This window comes from Prunus avium, chromosome 6, assembly GCF_965620075.1.
Source record: "Prunus avium chromosome 6, drPruAviu1.hap1.1, whole genome shotgun sequence".
Classification (NCBI taxonomy): domain Eukaryota; kingdom Viridiplantae; phylum Streptophyta; class Magnoliopsida; order Rosales; family Rosaceae; genus Prunus; species Prunus avium.
In genome coordinates this window covers 5,385,869-5,404,094 of record NC_142289.1, presented here as the reverse complement: position 1 = coordinate 5,404,094, position 18,226 = coordinate 5,385,869, and the positions used below count along the sequence as shown (strand labels likewise).

Sequence of the window (18,226 nt, the reverse complement as noted above, 5' to 3'; positions counted from 1 at the left end):
CTGCATCGCAGTTTTGTTTTCATTTTCGTGGAAAATAACTCCGAAATTAACCAATTAAACCTCAAAATTTCTGAAATCTTACCCATGCTAACAGCTAGATCGTGGAAAATAGCTTGAAAACCATACCTCAATCGAAGGATTTGAGGGCCGGAGGAGAGAGATCGAGGGATTGGAAAACCGAGTAAAAATCTGATCAAAACCGGGGTTTTCCGGCAAAACAGCAGCAGCAGAGGTAGGAGGAAGGTCGGAGCTGGCTTGGGGTGCGACGCCAGTCAAAACTTGACAAATAGGGCAAGACTTGAAAGTCACACAAGTCAACTAGTCCATCCATAAAGCAATCTCACAATTCAATAAGTCTTTCTGTTCAATGACATATCAAAATATCTCATGCGACAAATTTTGCACTTGTGCTACAATTACTTATAACCCACGCTATTGTAAAAACCAACGATATATTAAGTTTAATTTTCTTTTCACCATAGATAACCATAAACATTTTAATTACTCATAATAAGAACAATATGAATCACTTGAGATGGTTGAATAAAATTAGTCTCCGTGAACAAAAAGATTCAATCAAAGCCTTCTAAAGCCAATTTCTTTCAGGCACCGACTCAATCACAAAAACATAAGAAAGAAAAAAACATAGTTTTAGCAAGCGGCAATTAAAAAGAAAAGAAAAGAAAAAACAAACTAATGGTTCTCTTTTGTAAGCAAATAAAAATAATAAATAAAATATCAATATTCTCTAAAGTAATCTAATTTATAAAAAGAGATATTTAAACTTAGATGTGAAAAGACAGACTTATTGCCATGGCGAATTGGTCTAATCACCTTTGCAAACAAAACGACACTTAACAAAGAAAAATACGAACATGCATTTATGGAGTATGACTTATCATGCATCGAATTTCCATGCTTACTTTTTCCTGGTTACAGACGGGAAAAGACTTCAAAGTCAAGCCATATACATACAAACACACATACATATATATATATATATATATATACAACCTTTATTTCTCATCAGTTGTTCATCACTTTCCCTGATCAGCTAGCTAGCGTCTCTAGAACTAAAAAGTTTATCCAAAATGAAACATTTGCTCCAATATTTCTTGCTCCTATTCTTAATCCCGAAAATCTGTTTTACCATCATCCCTGCCGTTCACAGCCTCTGCACTAAAGACCAGCAACTATCATTGCTCCATTTGAAGAAAAGCCTTCAATTTTCTCATGACCCTGATTCCGATTCATACCCAACCAAGGTTATATCTTGGAATTCAAGCACCGATTGTTGTTCTTGGCTTGGTGTTAATTGCAGTAGTGATGGGCATGTCGTTGGTCTTGACCTTAGCAGCGAAGCCATCATGGCATTGATAATTCGAGGAGTCTCTTCGATCTTCAACACCTTCAAAACCTCAATTTGGCTGATAACTCTTTTACCTATGGCACTCGCATTCCATCTGCAATCGGAAAGCTTGTGAACTTGAGGTATCTAAATTTATCATATAATGGTTATTCCGGGCAAATTCCCATTGGGATTTCCCGCTTGACAAGGTTGGTTGTTCTTGATATGTCTGGGTCAGAAGACTCCAACATTACGTCCCCGAAGTTAAGTATGCTCTTTCATAACCTCACAGAGCTTGCAGAACTGTATTTTGACCGTGTACATTTGTCAGCAGAGGGGACTCATTGGTCCCAAGCGATATCAAATCTGACGAACCTGAGGGTGCTGAGTTTGCAGGACACTGGTATTTCCGGTCCTCTTGATCAATCCCCCACTTAGCTTCAGTCTCTCTCCGTGATACGATTGGGTGATAACCAAATCTCCGGGCCAATTCCAGGATTCTTTGCAAATTTTTCAGAGTTGACTTCCTTGAGTCTCATCTCTTGTGGGTTGAAAGGAACATTTCCCAAAGAGATCTTTCAGGTACCTACTCTACAAACTATTGACCTTTCGGGTAATGAAGAACTTCATGGTTCCTTGCCGGAATTTCCAAACAATGGATCTCTTCGGTCCTTAGTCTAAGAGAGACAAATTTTTCAGGGTTACTGCCTGACTCTATTGGAAACCTCAAAAAGCTGTCCTTCCTAGATCTTTCATCTTGCAGTTTCTATGGATCAATCCCAAAGTCAATAGCAAATCTAACACAATTGGTTCGTTTGCATTTGGGATTAAATACATTCAGTGGTTCGATTGATTCTATTAGCTGGGAAAACCTTATTAATCTGGTAGACCTCCTGGTGGATGACAACCTACTTGAGGGGAGTATTCCATCGTCTCTCTTTTATATTCCCTTATTACACAACTAGTACTTTCCCGCAATCAATTCTCTGGTAAACTTCATGCATTTTCTAACACCTCTTCCGACTTAGAATATTTGGACCTTTCAGAAAACCAGATTCAAGGCAAGATACCCCATTGGATTTGGAGTTTCAATCATCTTTATTACCTAAATCTTTCTTGCAACTCTTTGGTAACTCTAGAAGCTCCTTTATATAATTCTAGCGTGTCAATAGTTGACATTCATTCAAACCAACTCCAGGGTCAAATCCCAACTTTCATACCATTTGGTTAGTATCTGGATTACTCAAGCAACCATTTCAATTCTATACCATCTGACATTGGTTATTTCTTCACTTCCACAATGTTCTTCTCTCTTTCAAGCAATAACTTGCATGGGCTCATTCCGGCATCAATATGCAATTTGACAAGTTTTCTTATGAGTCTTGATCTGTCCAATAATTTTCTGAGTGGCATTATTTCCCCACGCTTGACTGCAATGCGTGGTCTCAGAGTACTTAATTTAGCAAGAAACAACCTCACTGGAACTGTTTCTAATTTTCAAGTTACTGAATATAGTTTATTAGAAATTCTAAAGCTCGATGGAAATCAGTTAGGTGGTCAGTTTCCGAAATCTCTAGGTAACTGCACACAGTTACAGGTTTTAAACTTGGGAAACAATCGTATAACAGATACCTTTCCATGCTTGTTAAAAAACATGTCCACCTTGCGTGTCCTTGTGTTGCGGTCCAACAACTTCTATGGAGGAATTGGATGTCCCAACACCTATGGCACCTGGCCAGTGCTTCAAATCATACACCTAGCTCACAACAATTTCACTAGTGAAATACCGGGAATATTTTTGACAACATGGCAGGTAATGATGGCTCCCGAGGATGGTCCCCTGTCGATTGTCAAATTCCAACTGGATACAGTTATTGCCGGAAAACCAATGTTGGTTGATTATTCTTTTAAGGATCGTATAACAGTTACCAGCAAAGGTTTAGAGATGGATCTAGTAAGGATTCTATCTATCTTCACCTTGATTGGCTTCTCCTGCAACAACTTCAGTGGACCAATACCTAAGGAAATGGGAGAATTCAAATCACTACTTGTCCTTAACTTGTCCGGAAATTCTTTGACAGGTGAAATCCCATCCTCATTTGGTAACATGCAGGTACTCGAGTCCTTGGACCTGTCACAGAACAAGTTGGGCGGGCAAATTCCACCACAATTGGCAAAGCTTACTTTCCTTTCATTCTTGAATATCTCATATAATCAACTGGTCGGCAGGATCCCAACCAGTACTCAGTTTCAACATTTCCAAAAGACTCATTTACAGGAAACAAAGGACTATGGGGGCCTCCTTTGACAGTGGATAACAAAGCAAGATTATCACCACCACCAACATTAAATGGAAGCCTTCCAAATTCTGGCCATCGTGGGATTAATTGGGATCTTATCAGTGTTGAAATTGGATTTACAGTTGGCTTTGGAGTTTCCGTTGGGTCACTTGTGTTGTGCAAGAGATGGAGTAAGTGGTATTACAGAGCTATGTACAAGATGGTTCTTAAGATATTCCCACAGCTGGAGGAAAGAATTGGAATTCATCGAAGACATGTTCACATAAATCGAAGGTGGAGACGTTGAGGAGCAATGCAGCTGGACTCCAATCCATGTATGCCTGAAGGCTTGGGGATGTCCCTGGCCATCTTTTTCTTTATTTCAAGATACACGACATAAGCAATGTGCTTCTGCTGTCATATTGTATCTTAATAATCATTTATCTTGTATCATGCAATGTGAGTGCAAAACATATTACTATCGTTTGCTTGTTTAATTTTAGCCATGTTAAAAGGTTGTCATGACTTTCATATGCCTCCATCCTATTCCACTACGGAAGCTTGGTCAATTCTCTCTTTTCCTCTGTGCTGTAGAAGGACTCGTGGAGTTCTTTTTAAGTTTTAAGGATGGTTTGGGAATTTTGTAATCAGAGGGTTTTTTTTTAAAAGCAAAATAAAATTAAACAATGAGATATTTTAAACTATTCTAATATACGCCCTAGAATTTGAGGTAGGTAGGGTTGTTATCCTAGTTTGGGCCATGAACCATGACTATTGATCTTGGCCAATACTCACCGAATTTTTATTTTATTTTATTTTTTGAGAAAACACTCACCGAAAAATTTAAATTGGAAAGCAACAAGTCAACTAGACAGATGGACAGATGGACTTCAAAGTCAACAAGTCAACTAGTCAATCCATAAAGCAAGCTCACAATTTCCACAATGTTCATAGTCTCAATCCGACGTATACGGTATATCAACATCTCATGCGACAAATTTTCCATAATTCACGCTATTGTAAAAGTGGAATTAGAGTTTGGTATTTTGGTTGGTCAATGTTTAAAAATTCTAGTTTTTTTTTTTTTTTTTTTTTTTTTTTTGAGAAAAAGCGATTTCATTGAAGACAAAAAGAGATTACAGAATATCCTCTACCAAAACATCACACACGGCATCAGGAGGGTCCTGTAGCCACGTCAATGTTCCTGGTAAGGTAATAGCCAAACGAGCTAAGCGGTGGGCTACTCGATTCGCCTCTCTAAAAACAAACTGAATAGAAGTATTCTCTAACTGGGAAAGTAAAAACCTGCAATCTGAAAACAGAAAACTTAAAATGGACCTATCCTCATGCGCGGTTTGGACAGTCCGAATCACTCCTTGTGCATCACCCTCAATGATCTTTGGCCCCGGGCCAAGGTCATGGGAAAATAGGATGGCTGCACGGAGAGCAAGAATTTCAGCATGTTCTGGGGAAGAGACATGGCTGAATCGACATGCACGGGTAGCCACGAAACATCCTGCAGAGTCTCGAGCAATAATCCCCCCTCCTCCGGAACCAGTTTGCACATGAAGAGCCCCATCAACATTGATCTTTATGGCTCCAAGAGGGGGTTTCTGCCATTTCGCCTGGGCTCGTGAGAGCGCCTGCAACATGGTAGGCTGATGCTCTTTGAATTCTTGCAGCAATCGCACAGCGCCATCAACAACTTCACAAGGGCTTCTACGCTTTGCTGTCCATACGACCGTGTTGCGCTCATTCCAGAGATTCCATATAAGCATAAAAAGAAGCTCAGTTTTATGACGATCCCCACCCATCAGAATATGCTCGAGCCAGCCATTGAGGTCCCGTGTATCACGATCACGCCATTCAGTCTGCAAAGGGCTGTTCTGCCAGATTAAAGCTGTGAAAGAGCAGTCCAAGAGAACATGATGTAGTGTCTCCTCCCGGGCCCCACACAACACACAAACACCAACATCCCCTTGGATTCCTTTGCTGCGCAGCCGTTCTCTTGTGGGAAGGATGTTGAGAAGCACACGCCAGATGAGCACCTTAACCTTGGGAGGAACACAAATTTGCCAAAGCCGGGACCACGCTTGCGTTGAAACACCGTAGAACAGAGTGCGATCTGAAGTGCCTTCCCCTGCCTCCTCAAAAAGAAACTGACGTGCAACTTCATAGGCACTGCGCACAGTCAATTCACCCTTCTTTTCATAATGCCAGACCAGACGATCTGCTGGGCTTCTGAAACTAAGAGGGAGGGTCAGAATGCAGGAGGCCTCTTGAGCGCTAAACCATGCATGGATAAGTTCTTCTCGCCATTGATGCAGAACAGGATCTATCAGCTCACTCACCAGGGCATTCTCATGTCCAGCCACAGCCGCTGATGTAATCTGAAAAGAGGTTGGCTTGGGGATCCAACGATCGCCCCACACTTTCACCAACTTTCCATCTCCAATCTGCCATCGAGATCCTTTGGCTAAAACAATACGTGACTCACATAAGCTTCGCCAAATGTAGGACGGAGCATGACCTTCACTAGCCTCCAAAATTGAGCAGTTTCTATGATATCTTGCTTTCAAAATTCGAGCCAAAAGGGAGCTAGGCTGGTGGTGTATCCTCCACACTTGCTTAGCTAGCAAAGCCATGTTGAAAGCATACAGGTTACGAAAGCCCATTCCACCTTCACGTTTGGGTTTACACAAGCGTTGCCAACTCACCCAATGAATCTTCCGTTTATCTTCATTCGCTCCCCACCAGTAACGGGCCATAACCTGTTGGATTTCATCGCATAGGGATCGAGGGATAAGGAAACAACTCATCTGGTAAATGGGGATAGCCTGAGCCACCACCTTCAAAAGAATTTCCTTCCCAGCAAAACTGAGTAATTTTTCCCGCCACCCTTGAACCTTCTTCCAAACACGTTCCTTAAGGGGGTTGAAACAAACTCTACGAGATCTGCCAACAAAGGTTGGAATGCCTAGATATTTTTCATGTTTTTCCACTCTCTGAACACCAAGAATTTGCGCCAGTGCTGATTGGCAAGCTAATTCCACATTGTTGCTAAAGGAAACACAACTCTTTTGGAGGTTTATTTGCTGACCAGAGGCCAGTTCATAGGACTGGAAAATATGCCGAAGATGTTGGCACTCAGCCGGGGTGGCCCTTGTGAAGAGGAAGCTATCATCGGCGAAAAACAAATGAGATACCGACAGAGCTCCTCTACTAATCGATACTCCATGGAGGAGACCCTGCTGCTCAGCGTGCATGATCAAACCTGAAAATACCTCAGCACAGAGTAAAAATAAATAGGGGGACAGCGGGTCCCCTTGTCGGAGACCACGTTGTGGGGAGATAAAACCAACTGGTGAACCGTTAACCAGAAAAGAATAAGTCACAGTAGTAACGCATGCCATAATAAGCTGAATCCATTTCGGATCAAACCCCATACGTTGCATAACAGTTTCGAGAAAACCCCACTCCACCCTGTCATACGCCTTGCTCATATCTAATTTCAATGCTTGGAAGCCCAGCTTACCGTGATTGCGGGTATGCAGATGATGAAGTACCTCAAAAGCAACAATTGAGTTATCCGAAATCATACGACCGGGAACAAACGCACTCTGATGAGCACCAATCACATCATTCAAAATCAGTTTGAGGCGGTTGGCCAAAACTTTAGCCCCAACCTTGTATATCACGTTGCACAGGCTGATCGGACGGAGCTGGGTCATATTCTTTGGGTCTTTCACTTTCGGAATAAGAGCAACATGCGTAAAATTAAATTTTGGCAAAAGTCTGCCAGTCCGTAAAAAATCTAAAACAGCCTCAGTCACCTCGCTTCCCACAACATCCCAGTATTTCTGAAAAAAGAATGGGGACATCCCATCTGGCCCAGGTGCCTTGGAGGGGTGCATCTGAAAAAGGGCCCGTTTGATTTCCTCAGCTGTAAAATCGCATAGCAGAATTTGGTTCATCTCCGGAGACACCCGACCGGCCACTAAGTCACCAAGTGAGTCGAAATTATGATTGCCCGATGAGTGGAAAAGGGATTGGAAATAGTTAATCACCGTTGTTTCCAAGCCATGCTCAGAATCCTGCCAACGCCCTGCACTGTCAAAAAGCCCATGTATTGTATTTTTTTTTACGCCTGGAAGAGGCTTTGTGATGAAAAATTTTTGAGTTTCGATCCCCCGCGGATAGCCAGATGGCGCGCGATCGTTGACGCCAAAAGAGCTCATCCTTTGCCAAAAGGGAGTCCAGATGCGCCGTCAACCGCTTGCGGTCCTCCACGACCTGAGGAGAACATGGACTGTCCAATAACACACCCAGTTGTGCTCTAGTTTTCTGTAACTCTCTTTGGGTACCCCCGTAACACTCGCGACTCCAAGAGAGAAGTTTTAGGCGAGTGGATTTAATTTTTTCAAAAACCAGCTCCGGTGCATCTCTACCAATACCATTCGACCACCCTTCCTTAATTGTATTAACACAATCTGCATGTGTTGACCAAGCCTCTTCAAAACGAAAGTGGCGCTTCCTAAAGGATCTGCGGTTCACACTCGTCCCTGTGGATAAGAGAATAGGCAGATGGTCCGACTTGGATGGGTTCAAATGAGTCACTTTGGCGTAAGGAAACAGCCCACACCAATTCCAATTAGCTAGAACACGGTCCAGGCGAACTCTAATATCTTGGGGGCAGTTACGCCACCATGTAAATCTGGGGCCCGTAAAGCCGAGGTCCTTCAATCCACAACTATCAATAGCTTGCCGGAAAAGTTGCATTTGGCGTTCATTCCGTATCGCTCCCCCTATTTTTTCCTGAGCTAAAAGTATCTCATTGAAGTCACCCAAACACACCCATGGGAGGGAACTGGCGACACCCAGTTGGCACAGCAAATCCCAGGACTTGTGCCTCTCAGACGTTACCGGATGACCATAGAAGCCTGTCAGCCGCCATGTACCTTGCCCACCCACAATCTGCACCTCAGTATCAATGTGGTGAGCACTAAAGGAAAGAGCACGAACGTCAACCTCCTCAGTCCAGAAAAGGCATAAACCACCTGAAGTCCCAACACTATCAACCACTATACTTTGACGAAAACCCAATTTAGTTCGAACCTTTTCCATAGCTGCGAAAGAACTACGTGTTGCACTCAAAAAAACAATCTTGGGATCTTCACGACGAATCAATCCTCGCAGTGCTTCAACTGTCCAAGGGTTCCCAAGCCCTTGGCAGTTCCAACTTAAAAGATTCATGGCACCCGGCGGGGTTGGGCCTCGCCAACCTCCGCCGATCCCATCATAGAACGGGAGGATGCAGAAGAGAGACACGGGCGTTTCCCAACTTGCATACACTCCATACCTGGTACCATACTCAGACTTCGTTTCCCATTCGAGTTCACTGTTCCTCCTCGTCGTGGACCCATCCTACAGCCCCTCCCCACCCGCTTACTTGGACACTTTCCTCTATCCACTCTGTCTTGGGCTGTGATCCTGCGGATAATAGGGCTGAGATTAAATGGATCATCATTAACAAGAGCATTGGGCCCGGCTCCAAAGGTGGGTGCCCTCATATATTTGGTCCAAAATTGGAATGGAGGGCCCAATGCCGGACCCAGCGACCCGCACGCAAGGACCTCCCATATTAGTCTCCCGAATTAGAGGACCCAAGGTCAATTGTGTCCCATTGACTTTATCTGCATGAGGAGCATGTTCAAAAACAGCAAGGTCTGGACCCACAAAATCCGCAGTCAAATCAACCACAAAATCAGGCGGGCCATTTAGATCCGGAATCTGTGTTTCCGACTTTGTTTCCTCTTCTGTATAGCAATCTGCCCCTTGAATCCTGCTGCCTAGGCTGTAAGCAATTAAGGCATGATTTGCATTCCCATTATGGTCGTCCAAGTCAGCCCTACCGGCCTCCTGAACTGGCCCCTCTCGCCTCGCCGTCTCCCCCTCGTCCACCTCCATCGGAGCACGCATAGACCACCCTCCTGAGGAAGGCAAACCAAAGCGTCGTCCTTTGGGTTTACGATAATCAGGACCAAGAACATCGTGCTGAAACCACAAACCATAAGGTTTATCACTATCGTCTCGCTCTTCTCCTGTGAAGAGCCCACATTCTTTCTCACCATGATCCAGCATGCCACACAGAAAGCATGTGATGGGTAATTTCTCATACCGCAATTGCACCCATTCCACCATCCCACTATCATCGGGCAGCCGCACTGCAAGCCAACGACGGAGGGGTCCGCCAACATCTAGGAGGACCCTAATCCGTAGGTAACTACCAAAATAATCACCGCGCCTACTCTGGTCTGTCACGACATAGGTCCCGATCGCCTCGCCAATTAGTTTACCCATAGCTCGGGTCATAAACACTAATGGAAGGCCCTTGACTTGCACCCAGAATTCCTGTGAACGTAACGGAATGGATAGCGGGTCGAGCAAGCCATCGGCTGTAGCCATGAGCAATAACGAATGATTAAAAGTCCAAGGTCCGCCTCTCATAATGGTGTCCCGCGCCGCCCTGGTCTGGAACGAGAAGACGTACTTGTCCTCCTCCATATCGATAATCTGAACTTGTGCCTTAGGTCTCCAAAGTGACGCCATCGTGCGTTTGAAAGCCTCCTTATTATATGGTTTCCTTGTGAGCAGTTTGCCCACGAGCAAGAACTTAGAAGTAAGGAGATGCTTGACCTCATGCTGTTCTACCACCAGTTCCGCCAGCTCTTCATCAGTTAAAGCACTGAGATTTTCTTGGTTAAAATCTGGTGGTCGGGAAGCCTTCCAAATTATGGTAATCATGGGATTAATTGGGATCTTATCAGTGTTGAATTGGATTTACAGTTGGTTTTGGAGAATTCGTTGGGTCACTTGTGTTGTGCAAGAGATGGAATAAGTGGTATTACAGAGCTATGCGTGCAAGATGGTTCTCAAGATATTCCCTCAGCTGGAGGAAAGAATTGGCATTCATCGAAGACATGTTCACACAAATCAAAGGTGGAGACACTGAATTGATTAGCAATGTGCTTATGTTGTCATACTTTAGCTTAATTATGCCCTAATAATTTATGTAAGTTATTCAATGTGAGTTCAATGCAAACTGTCTTTGGTTTCCTTAGTTTTTGTTTCTTTTAAAGTTTCATAATTGCATGGAGTTCAACCATGTCATGACTTTCATATGCCGTCTAATCCTATTCCACTTGGAACCTTGGTAAATTCAATGAACACCTTGGTATACACCTTTCGATAATTATTGTGAGGCAAAGCCTTAAGTTCATATATTTTTCTATTAATTAGGCAGTGTCATTCTTCTCTGCAATTGATTACCATTTTCTCTACTGTTAATGTTCATTTCACGTCTAAACGACCAATCACAAGGATTTGAATTGTGGATGTTTGTTGAGATCCCTGGTGGCTGGGTTGGCGAAGTCTATTGAGTGGAGAGAAGAAGAGCAGAAGAGAATCTTGACAAAAAGATAGCAGAAGAGAAAAAGAGAAGAACAGAGCAGAAGAGAAAAACGAGAGGAAGAAGAAAAGGAAAAGGGAAAAGAAGAAAAAGACAAAAAGGTAAGAAGAAAAAGACACGGAAAGAAGAAAGAAAAGGGGAAGAAGAAAAGAAAAGAAAAATATTTTGCAAAATTACAAAATTAACCTTCTTAACGGGTGGTAACGGGTTAACCCGTTTTCGACCCGAAACGACCCGTTAGCTTAACGGGTGGCTAACGGGTTCACCCGTTTTCAACCCGACCCAATAAGCTCAACCCAAATACTGATAATTTCGTGCGAATTCGTGTCGTGTTAACGGGTCGTGTGCAATATTGCCGGGTCTAGTTTCAGGTTATATGGTAGCATAAGCTGATGGGAGATGTGTTGTTTTTAGGCATAGGTGCCGAAGTAATAGTTATTGCTATTTTTTTTTTGGCAGGGATTTATTGTTTCCCTGTCCTTGTGGGATTTGATGTTGGATTGCTTGTTCTAAGTCTGCCTTTATCTCTTTTTCTTCCCTGTGTTCTACATGCATTAGTTACGTATCTTTCTTTCACCCTTCAAAAGGAGATCTTATCTTCTTCTTCGTTTTTTTCAATTTGAAATTAGGGAACGTTGTGGAATTTTGTAGCAGCTCTCTTATGCAAATAATACTTTTTTCAGCAAACAGAAATAGGTTTGTGCAAGTAATTAATGTTCATATTGTGAAACTATCAATTTGAACCATAGTTTGTAAAAGAACTCTGCTTTAATTCTTGCACCACTAGACGTATGTTTGGTACTATCCATATTGATTTGTTGAGTTGTTTTAGTCATTGAAGTCTAGTCTTGCATAATCTACTTTTTATGTGATTTCAGCCTCAAAACATTCAGGCTGCTGACATTTAGGCTAGATGCACTTGATTTTGGCCAGGTCTTCAATCTTCGTAACATTTAGGCTGCTAACAAGGTTTAGAAGTTGTATATTTAAATTGAAGTATATTTCTTTGGTACTACGTTCAGTTTTTAGTTGAGGTTGATATCAACCTCTAAATGTTGTATTTTAGTCATGATTATGGCTCAATCTGATACAAACTTATGAATTTTTATACATAAGGGGAATTTGTAATTTGTTATACACATGCCCTATACTGGGATGCTTCATATTAATATATTTTTGGTTGATATTTTCTTTTCGAGTACAATTTTGAATGTGATTTTGTCGATGAGAAAATGTGGTGTACGCTTGAATGACCTCATTATCCACTCTGTAGAGCATTTACCTTGTTAGTATATGGCCCGCTCTGTATACGTGAGATCTCAAATTGCTACTAATTTGTTTTGAAAATAAATAAACACTTTAGACACCAATGATTTGTGTGCGAAAGTGACACTATTACAAAAGTTAAATCACAATTTGTTCTCGATGTTGTTAGAATAATGATATTTTCCGTGCTAAAAAGTATGAGTTTTTAGGAAAAACAAAAAAACAAAACAAAAAACAAAATCATGCCTTTTGATCAAAAGAAACTCCTACGGAAAACCCGACTTTTTAAAAATTGGCTGAACCGTAGCCAACCTCATAAAGCACAAATAATTGTGCCAATTGCATTAAAGAGCCCAAACCCAGATATTACAGTAGTGAGTTTACTTGTATTATTAATTTTTTTGTAAAAAGATACATAAATTAAATGTGAATAATGTGTAAATATGTCTATAATGTTGTGAATTGAGCACAAAACTCAACTTACCCTCCCCTAATGATCTTGTTGTTGATGGACTTTGTGACACACACAAGAATTGATGAATCACACACTCACACTTGAGAAACCAACCAAGCACAAAGTGACACAAGTATTTTAGAGGTTCAGCAATTGCCTACATCCTTTTGGTGATCCCCTTGAGAAATTCACTAATGAAAGAATAAGTTACAACTTTGGTTTACAAAGAAACCCCCTTAGAACTCTATTCTCTCCCAAGCTCTCTTTTCTCTCTCACCCCTTGCTCAATACTTTGATGCACTTGTGAATACTCTCACACACTTGGTGTTTCCCTCCTTGGTGTCTAGACTCTCAAGATCCAACTCAGCTCCTATCTTGAACTGATTTCCCTCTCTCTCTTCCTCCCTTGGTGAGATAACCTCCCTTTGAACACAATAGCTCCCAACTACTTGACAACTTTGAGATTAACCACACACTTGCTGTCTTGCTTCCTCTTCCCTTTAATACACAAGCCTTTGGACTTAGGAGAAGGCTCCATCTTTTCCTCCCACGTTCTCCCCTTGGTTTCCAGACTTGGACCACAACTTGGGCAGAACAAAGGCTAGGCATTGATAGCTGCAACTTCAGCCACCCTATCTAGAGCTATAGGGTAGGTACTCTTTGAAACAAGTCAACAATCCTCATTCAATGTTGCTCTAGCTTTTCCAGCACCTTGCTAGACCTCCTAGAACCCATAACACACCTTAGAGGCCCGAGGGATTAGGTAGGGAACCAACACATGTGAAGACCTCTTGAAAAACGCGTGGAAGAAAACAGCACAGCAGCCCTGGTGACTGGTCGCCCGTTACTGGCGACCGGACGCTTTGCACTCTGACTGAAAGCGACCGGTTGCTTGCACCTTGCGACCGGTCGCTTTTCGCGACTTCCAGCTTCATCTCCAGACTTCGAATCTGCTTCAAAACGACCGGTCGCAAATACCCAGCGACCGGTCGCTTCCTCCTTTACTTGCATACTTAATGTGAGCCATTTTTCCAACAATCTCCACCTTGGCGAACCATTAATCATCCCATGGACCATTGTTGAACTCTAGAACCTCTTCAAACCTCTTAGAAATCGTTCTAGTAATTTCCAAGAGTTCCACCATGACAATACTCTTCTTGCCTCAATGCACCTTTGGTGGAAGGTGCTTCTTCCAAGCCTAAACTTGAGTAACTTGGACCTCTTGTGCAGAAAAGAGTTCCCCCTTGCCAAATTCGTTGCTCCTTGCCTTCTTGGAACCTTGAATCATGGACTTCCCTTGATATGCAAAACACATACCAAACTTTTGTTCACTAAATCCCCACTTAGCACTCCTTGCTCTTGGATTTAAGAACACCTTTCTTTTCATCTATGCACCTCTCCAACTTTCCCGTTTCATGCTCCCTCTAGCACTCCGAAACGTGGCTGGAACTTCTTGGTCCATCCATCCAAAACCTAGGGATGGTTTGATGGATTCCTTGGGCCCGGACCTTGCACTTGATGATGGCTCCACCTCAAGTAGAACCCCTTTGTGAGTTTGTTGTTGCTGCCCTCCTTCTTCAACCCTTGTGTCAAGCTCCACCTCAAATGGAGTCTCCCATGACCACCTTGGCAAGAAGCTTTTCTTCAACAACATCCTCCTCATCATCCTTTTTCTTGACTTCACCTTCTGCACTAATGAATTCAAGCACCTTTGATGATGAACCTTCCTTACTTTACTTAGTCTTGCATGCAAGAAGAACTTGCTATGACTTCCCCGTTACTCTCCTCCATAACGATCAAGAGTTCATCACATGTGTCCTCATCACACACGTTGGCTGAACTTCCAGCTTTCTTCATCTTCTCCTTCCATATTGGACAATTCCGCTTCCAATGATCCTTAGACCCACACTCGAAGCACCCTTCATTGTCCTTGGACTTAGCATTCCTTCCTTTGTTGCTCTTGCCTTCTCGCTTGTTTGAACGGCCCCCTGCGAATAGACCCGTGTCTTGAGAGTTTTCCTCCGAACGTTGGGACATCCGGTGATGCGTCATCACATCTTGCACCACCTCCTCAAAATTCAAGGTACTCATCCCGAACGTAAGCGTCGTTCGGAAGTGCTTATAAGACGGAGGCAAGGATGTTAGAAACATAAGTGCCTTATCCTCCGTATCATACTTCACATCCATTCTTTGCAAGTCAGCAACACATCTATTGAAGCTACTCAAATGCTCCATTAGATTACCTTCCTCCTCCATCCGAAGATTTAGGAGTTCCTCCTTGAGGAAGAGCTTGTTGGGCAGCGACTTCCCTGCAAACATCTCTTCGAGCTTCTCCCATGTTTGCTTCGCTGTGTCTTGCATCACGTTGATGAGCACCTCATCGGTGATGTAGTTCTCGATGGCTCCTCTAGCCAACTCATCTAGCACACCCCACTCCGCATCTGTCATGGTTGTTGGCTTCTTCTCATTGCCTCCCAAGACAATGCTAAGATTTTGTTGTGTAAGGGCTGACTTCATCCTCCTTTGCCATAGAGTGAAGTTCTCCTTCCCTGTGAAGGGCTTCAACTCCACCTTCATGGTGACAGATTGTGGTTGTCTCTGCTGCAAAGAGCTACCTCCTTCTTCACCTTCCTTGTCACTTGCCATCTTCAACACACTAGCAACTTGCTGCTCCAACTCAGCTCTGATACCACTTGTTGTGAATTGAGCACAAAACTCAACTTACCCTCCCCTAATGATCTTGTTGTTGATGGACTTTGTGACACACACAAGAATGGATGAATCACACACTCACACTTGAGAAACCAACCAAGCACAAAGTGACACAAGTATTTTAGAGGTTCAGCAATTGCCTACATCCTCTTGGTGATCCCCTTGAGAAATTCACTAATGAAAGAATAAGTTACAACTTTGGTTTACAAAGAAACCCCCTTAGAACTCTATTCTCTCCCAAGCTCTCTTTTCTCTCTCACCCCTTGCTCAACACTTTGATGCACTTGTGAATACTCTCACACACTTGGTGTTTCCCTCCTTGGTGTCTAGACTCTCAAGACCCAACTCAGCTCCTATCTTGAACTGATTTCCCTCTCTCTCTTCCTCCCTTGGTGAGATAACTTCCCTTTGAACACAATAGCTCCCAGATACTTGACAACTTTGAGATTAACCACACACTTGCTGTCTTGCTTCCTCTTCCCTTTAATACACAAGCCTTTGGACTTAGGAGAAGGCTCCATCTTTTCCTCCCACGTTCTCCCCTTGGTTTCCAGACTTGGACCACAACTTGGGCAGAACAAAGGCTAGGCATTGATAGCTGCAACTTCAGCCACCCTATCTAGAGCTATAGGGTAGGTACTCTTTGAAACAAGTCAACAATCCTCATTCAATGTTGCTCTAGCTTTTCCAGCACCTTGCTAGACCTCCTAGAACCCATAACACACCTTAGAGGCCCGAGGGATTAGGTAGGGAACCAACACATGTGAAGACCTCTTGAAAAACGCGTGGAAGAAAACAGCACAGCAACCCTGGCGACCGGTCGCCCGTTACTGGCGACCGGACGCTTTGCACTCTGACTGAAGGCGACCGGTCGCTTGCACCTTGCGACCGGTCGCTTTTCGCGACTTCCAGCTTCATCTCCAGGCTTCGAATCTGCTTCAAAACGACCGGTCGCAAATACCCAGCGACCGGTCGCTTCCTCCTTCACTTGCATACTTAATGTGAGCCATTTTTCCAACATATAATACAATCACTATATGCAAAATTTTCTAACTAAATTTCAAAGGATTATCCACACCACTAAAGAGAATTTTTTGGGAAATGAAATTCTCAATCTATAGATTATGCATTACAGGAGAATGAATATGATTACCATTAACAAGTCTTTAACTTGGTTTTTCACATTTTTTTTTTCTTTTGATAGTAATTAGGCTGTGTCCCTATAATAGACACCTTACCTAATTGAAAAAAGTTAATTGAAGGAAGTTAGAAAATGAAAAATGAAAAAAAGAAAAAGGTCCGATGTCACATAATTGACTACACTTTTCCTTTGTTAGTTGTAAGTCGGGATGATAGTGTGAAACTAAGTTGGTAGGTAGATATAGCTAAACGATATGGAAGGTTGTTATTGAACTTGAATCAAAGATTATGGAACTCTTTGGTTCAAAATTTCCTCAGCATCTTCATGTCTGATGGTCGGATTGGGCCACAAAAATCATCTGTTTTCTTTGACTGGGTCATGAGCTATGACTATTGATCTCGGCCGAGTCAATACTCATCCAAAAATCCAAGTAGGTAGGAAATCATGTAGACTGTAGCCGAGCCCACACACAAGATAGGGCAAGACTTCAAAATCAACAAGTCAATCCATAAAGCAACCTCACATCACAATTTCCACATTGTTCTCAATCCGACATGTCAATATCTCAGGTGACAAATTTTCCATCATTCACACACTATTGCAAAAGTGTAGAGTTTGCTTCTTTTGGTTGTTAAATGTTTAAAAATTCGAGTTTAATTGGGTTTAATTTGGAATAAAATGCGCTGAGAATTTCAGGGTTAAAATTTGGTAGTTGGAAAGTAGCAAGTTGATATTGCATGCATGATGCAAATTAATATTGCACTAGTGCATTAAACCCGCTCATTTCTTTAGGAGCAACAAAACCTACAATTAATATGTAATTTTTAATTTTTCTTTTCACTATAGGCTTTCTATAGGCTTCCTAAACGCTTAAGAGCATCCACAATAGGCTTCCTAAACTACCTCCTTAACTAAAATTTAGTAAGTTTAGTAAGAATCAGTTGGGAACTTGAGATATGGTTGAGTATAATTAGTCTCGTTGAACAATAAGAGCCAATCAAGTCTTCTAAACCCAATTTCTAGCAAACACTGACTCATTCCAAAAAAACAAAAGAAAAAATATATATAATTTTAGCAACCGACAACAATATGGAAAATGAAGAATATAAACAATTCAAACTAATGTGGTAGCTAGTAGGGTAGTTAGAAACTAAGGGTTTTCTTTTGTAAGGAATAAATAGATAAATAAAAGTAAGAATAGTAATGGTTATTGACATGGCATAGAATAAATGGTACCCTGTAAATAAATAAATAAATTGGTAAAAAGTAACTTTTGTTGTCTATATTTTGACGAATTTTCCATCTTGGTTGTTGTATTTTTGATAAAATTGAAAGAAAATTTGACTAAGTAAGAATCGATCAAGCCTTCTAAATCCAATTTCTAGCAGACACCGACTCATTCCACAAAAACAAAAGAACTGGAAAAAAAACATAATTTTAACAACCTGCAACAAAATGAAAAATGAAGAATATGAACAAGTCAAACTAATGTGCTAGCTTGTAGGGTAGTTTGGAACTAATGCTTTTCTTTTGTAAGGAATAAATGGATGAATAAAAG

The 18,226-nt window shown here is 42.1% G+C and overlaps 1 protein-coding gene and 1 pseudogene across 1 annotated transcript; one reads left to right on the top strand and one right to left on the bottom strand.

Annotated features, from left to right (window-relative positions):
- The first annotated feature begins 1,028 nt into the window (after positions 1-1,028).
- LOC148293528 (uncharacterized) lies at positions 1,029-4,122 on the top strand (annotated as a pseudogene).
- Positions 4,123-7,740: 3,618 nt separating this feature from the next.
- Positions 7,741-8,880, bottom strand: LOC148293527 (uncharacterized). The gene has a single exon (XM_088254505.1). The coding sequence runs from the start codon at positions 8,878-8,880 to the stop codon at positions 7,741-7,743; it is 1,140 nt and encodes a 379-aa protein (XP_088110631.1).
- Positions 8,881-18,226: the final 9,346 nt, after the last annotated feature.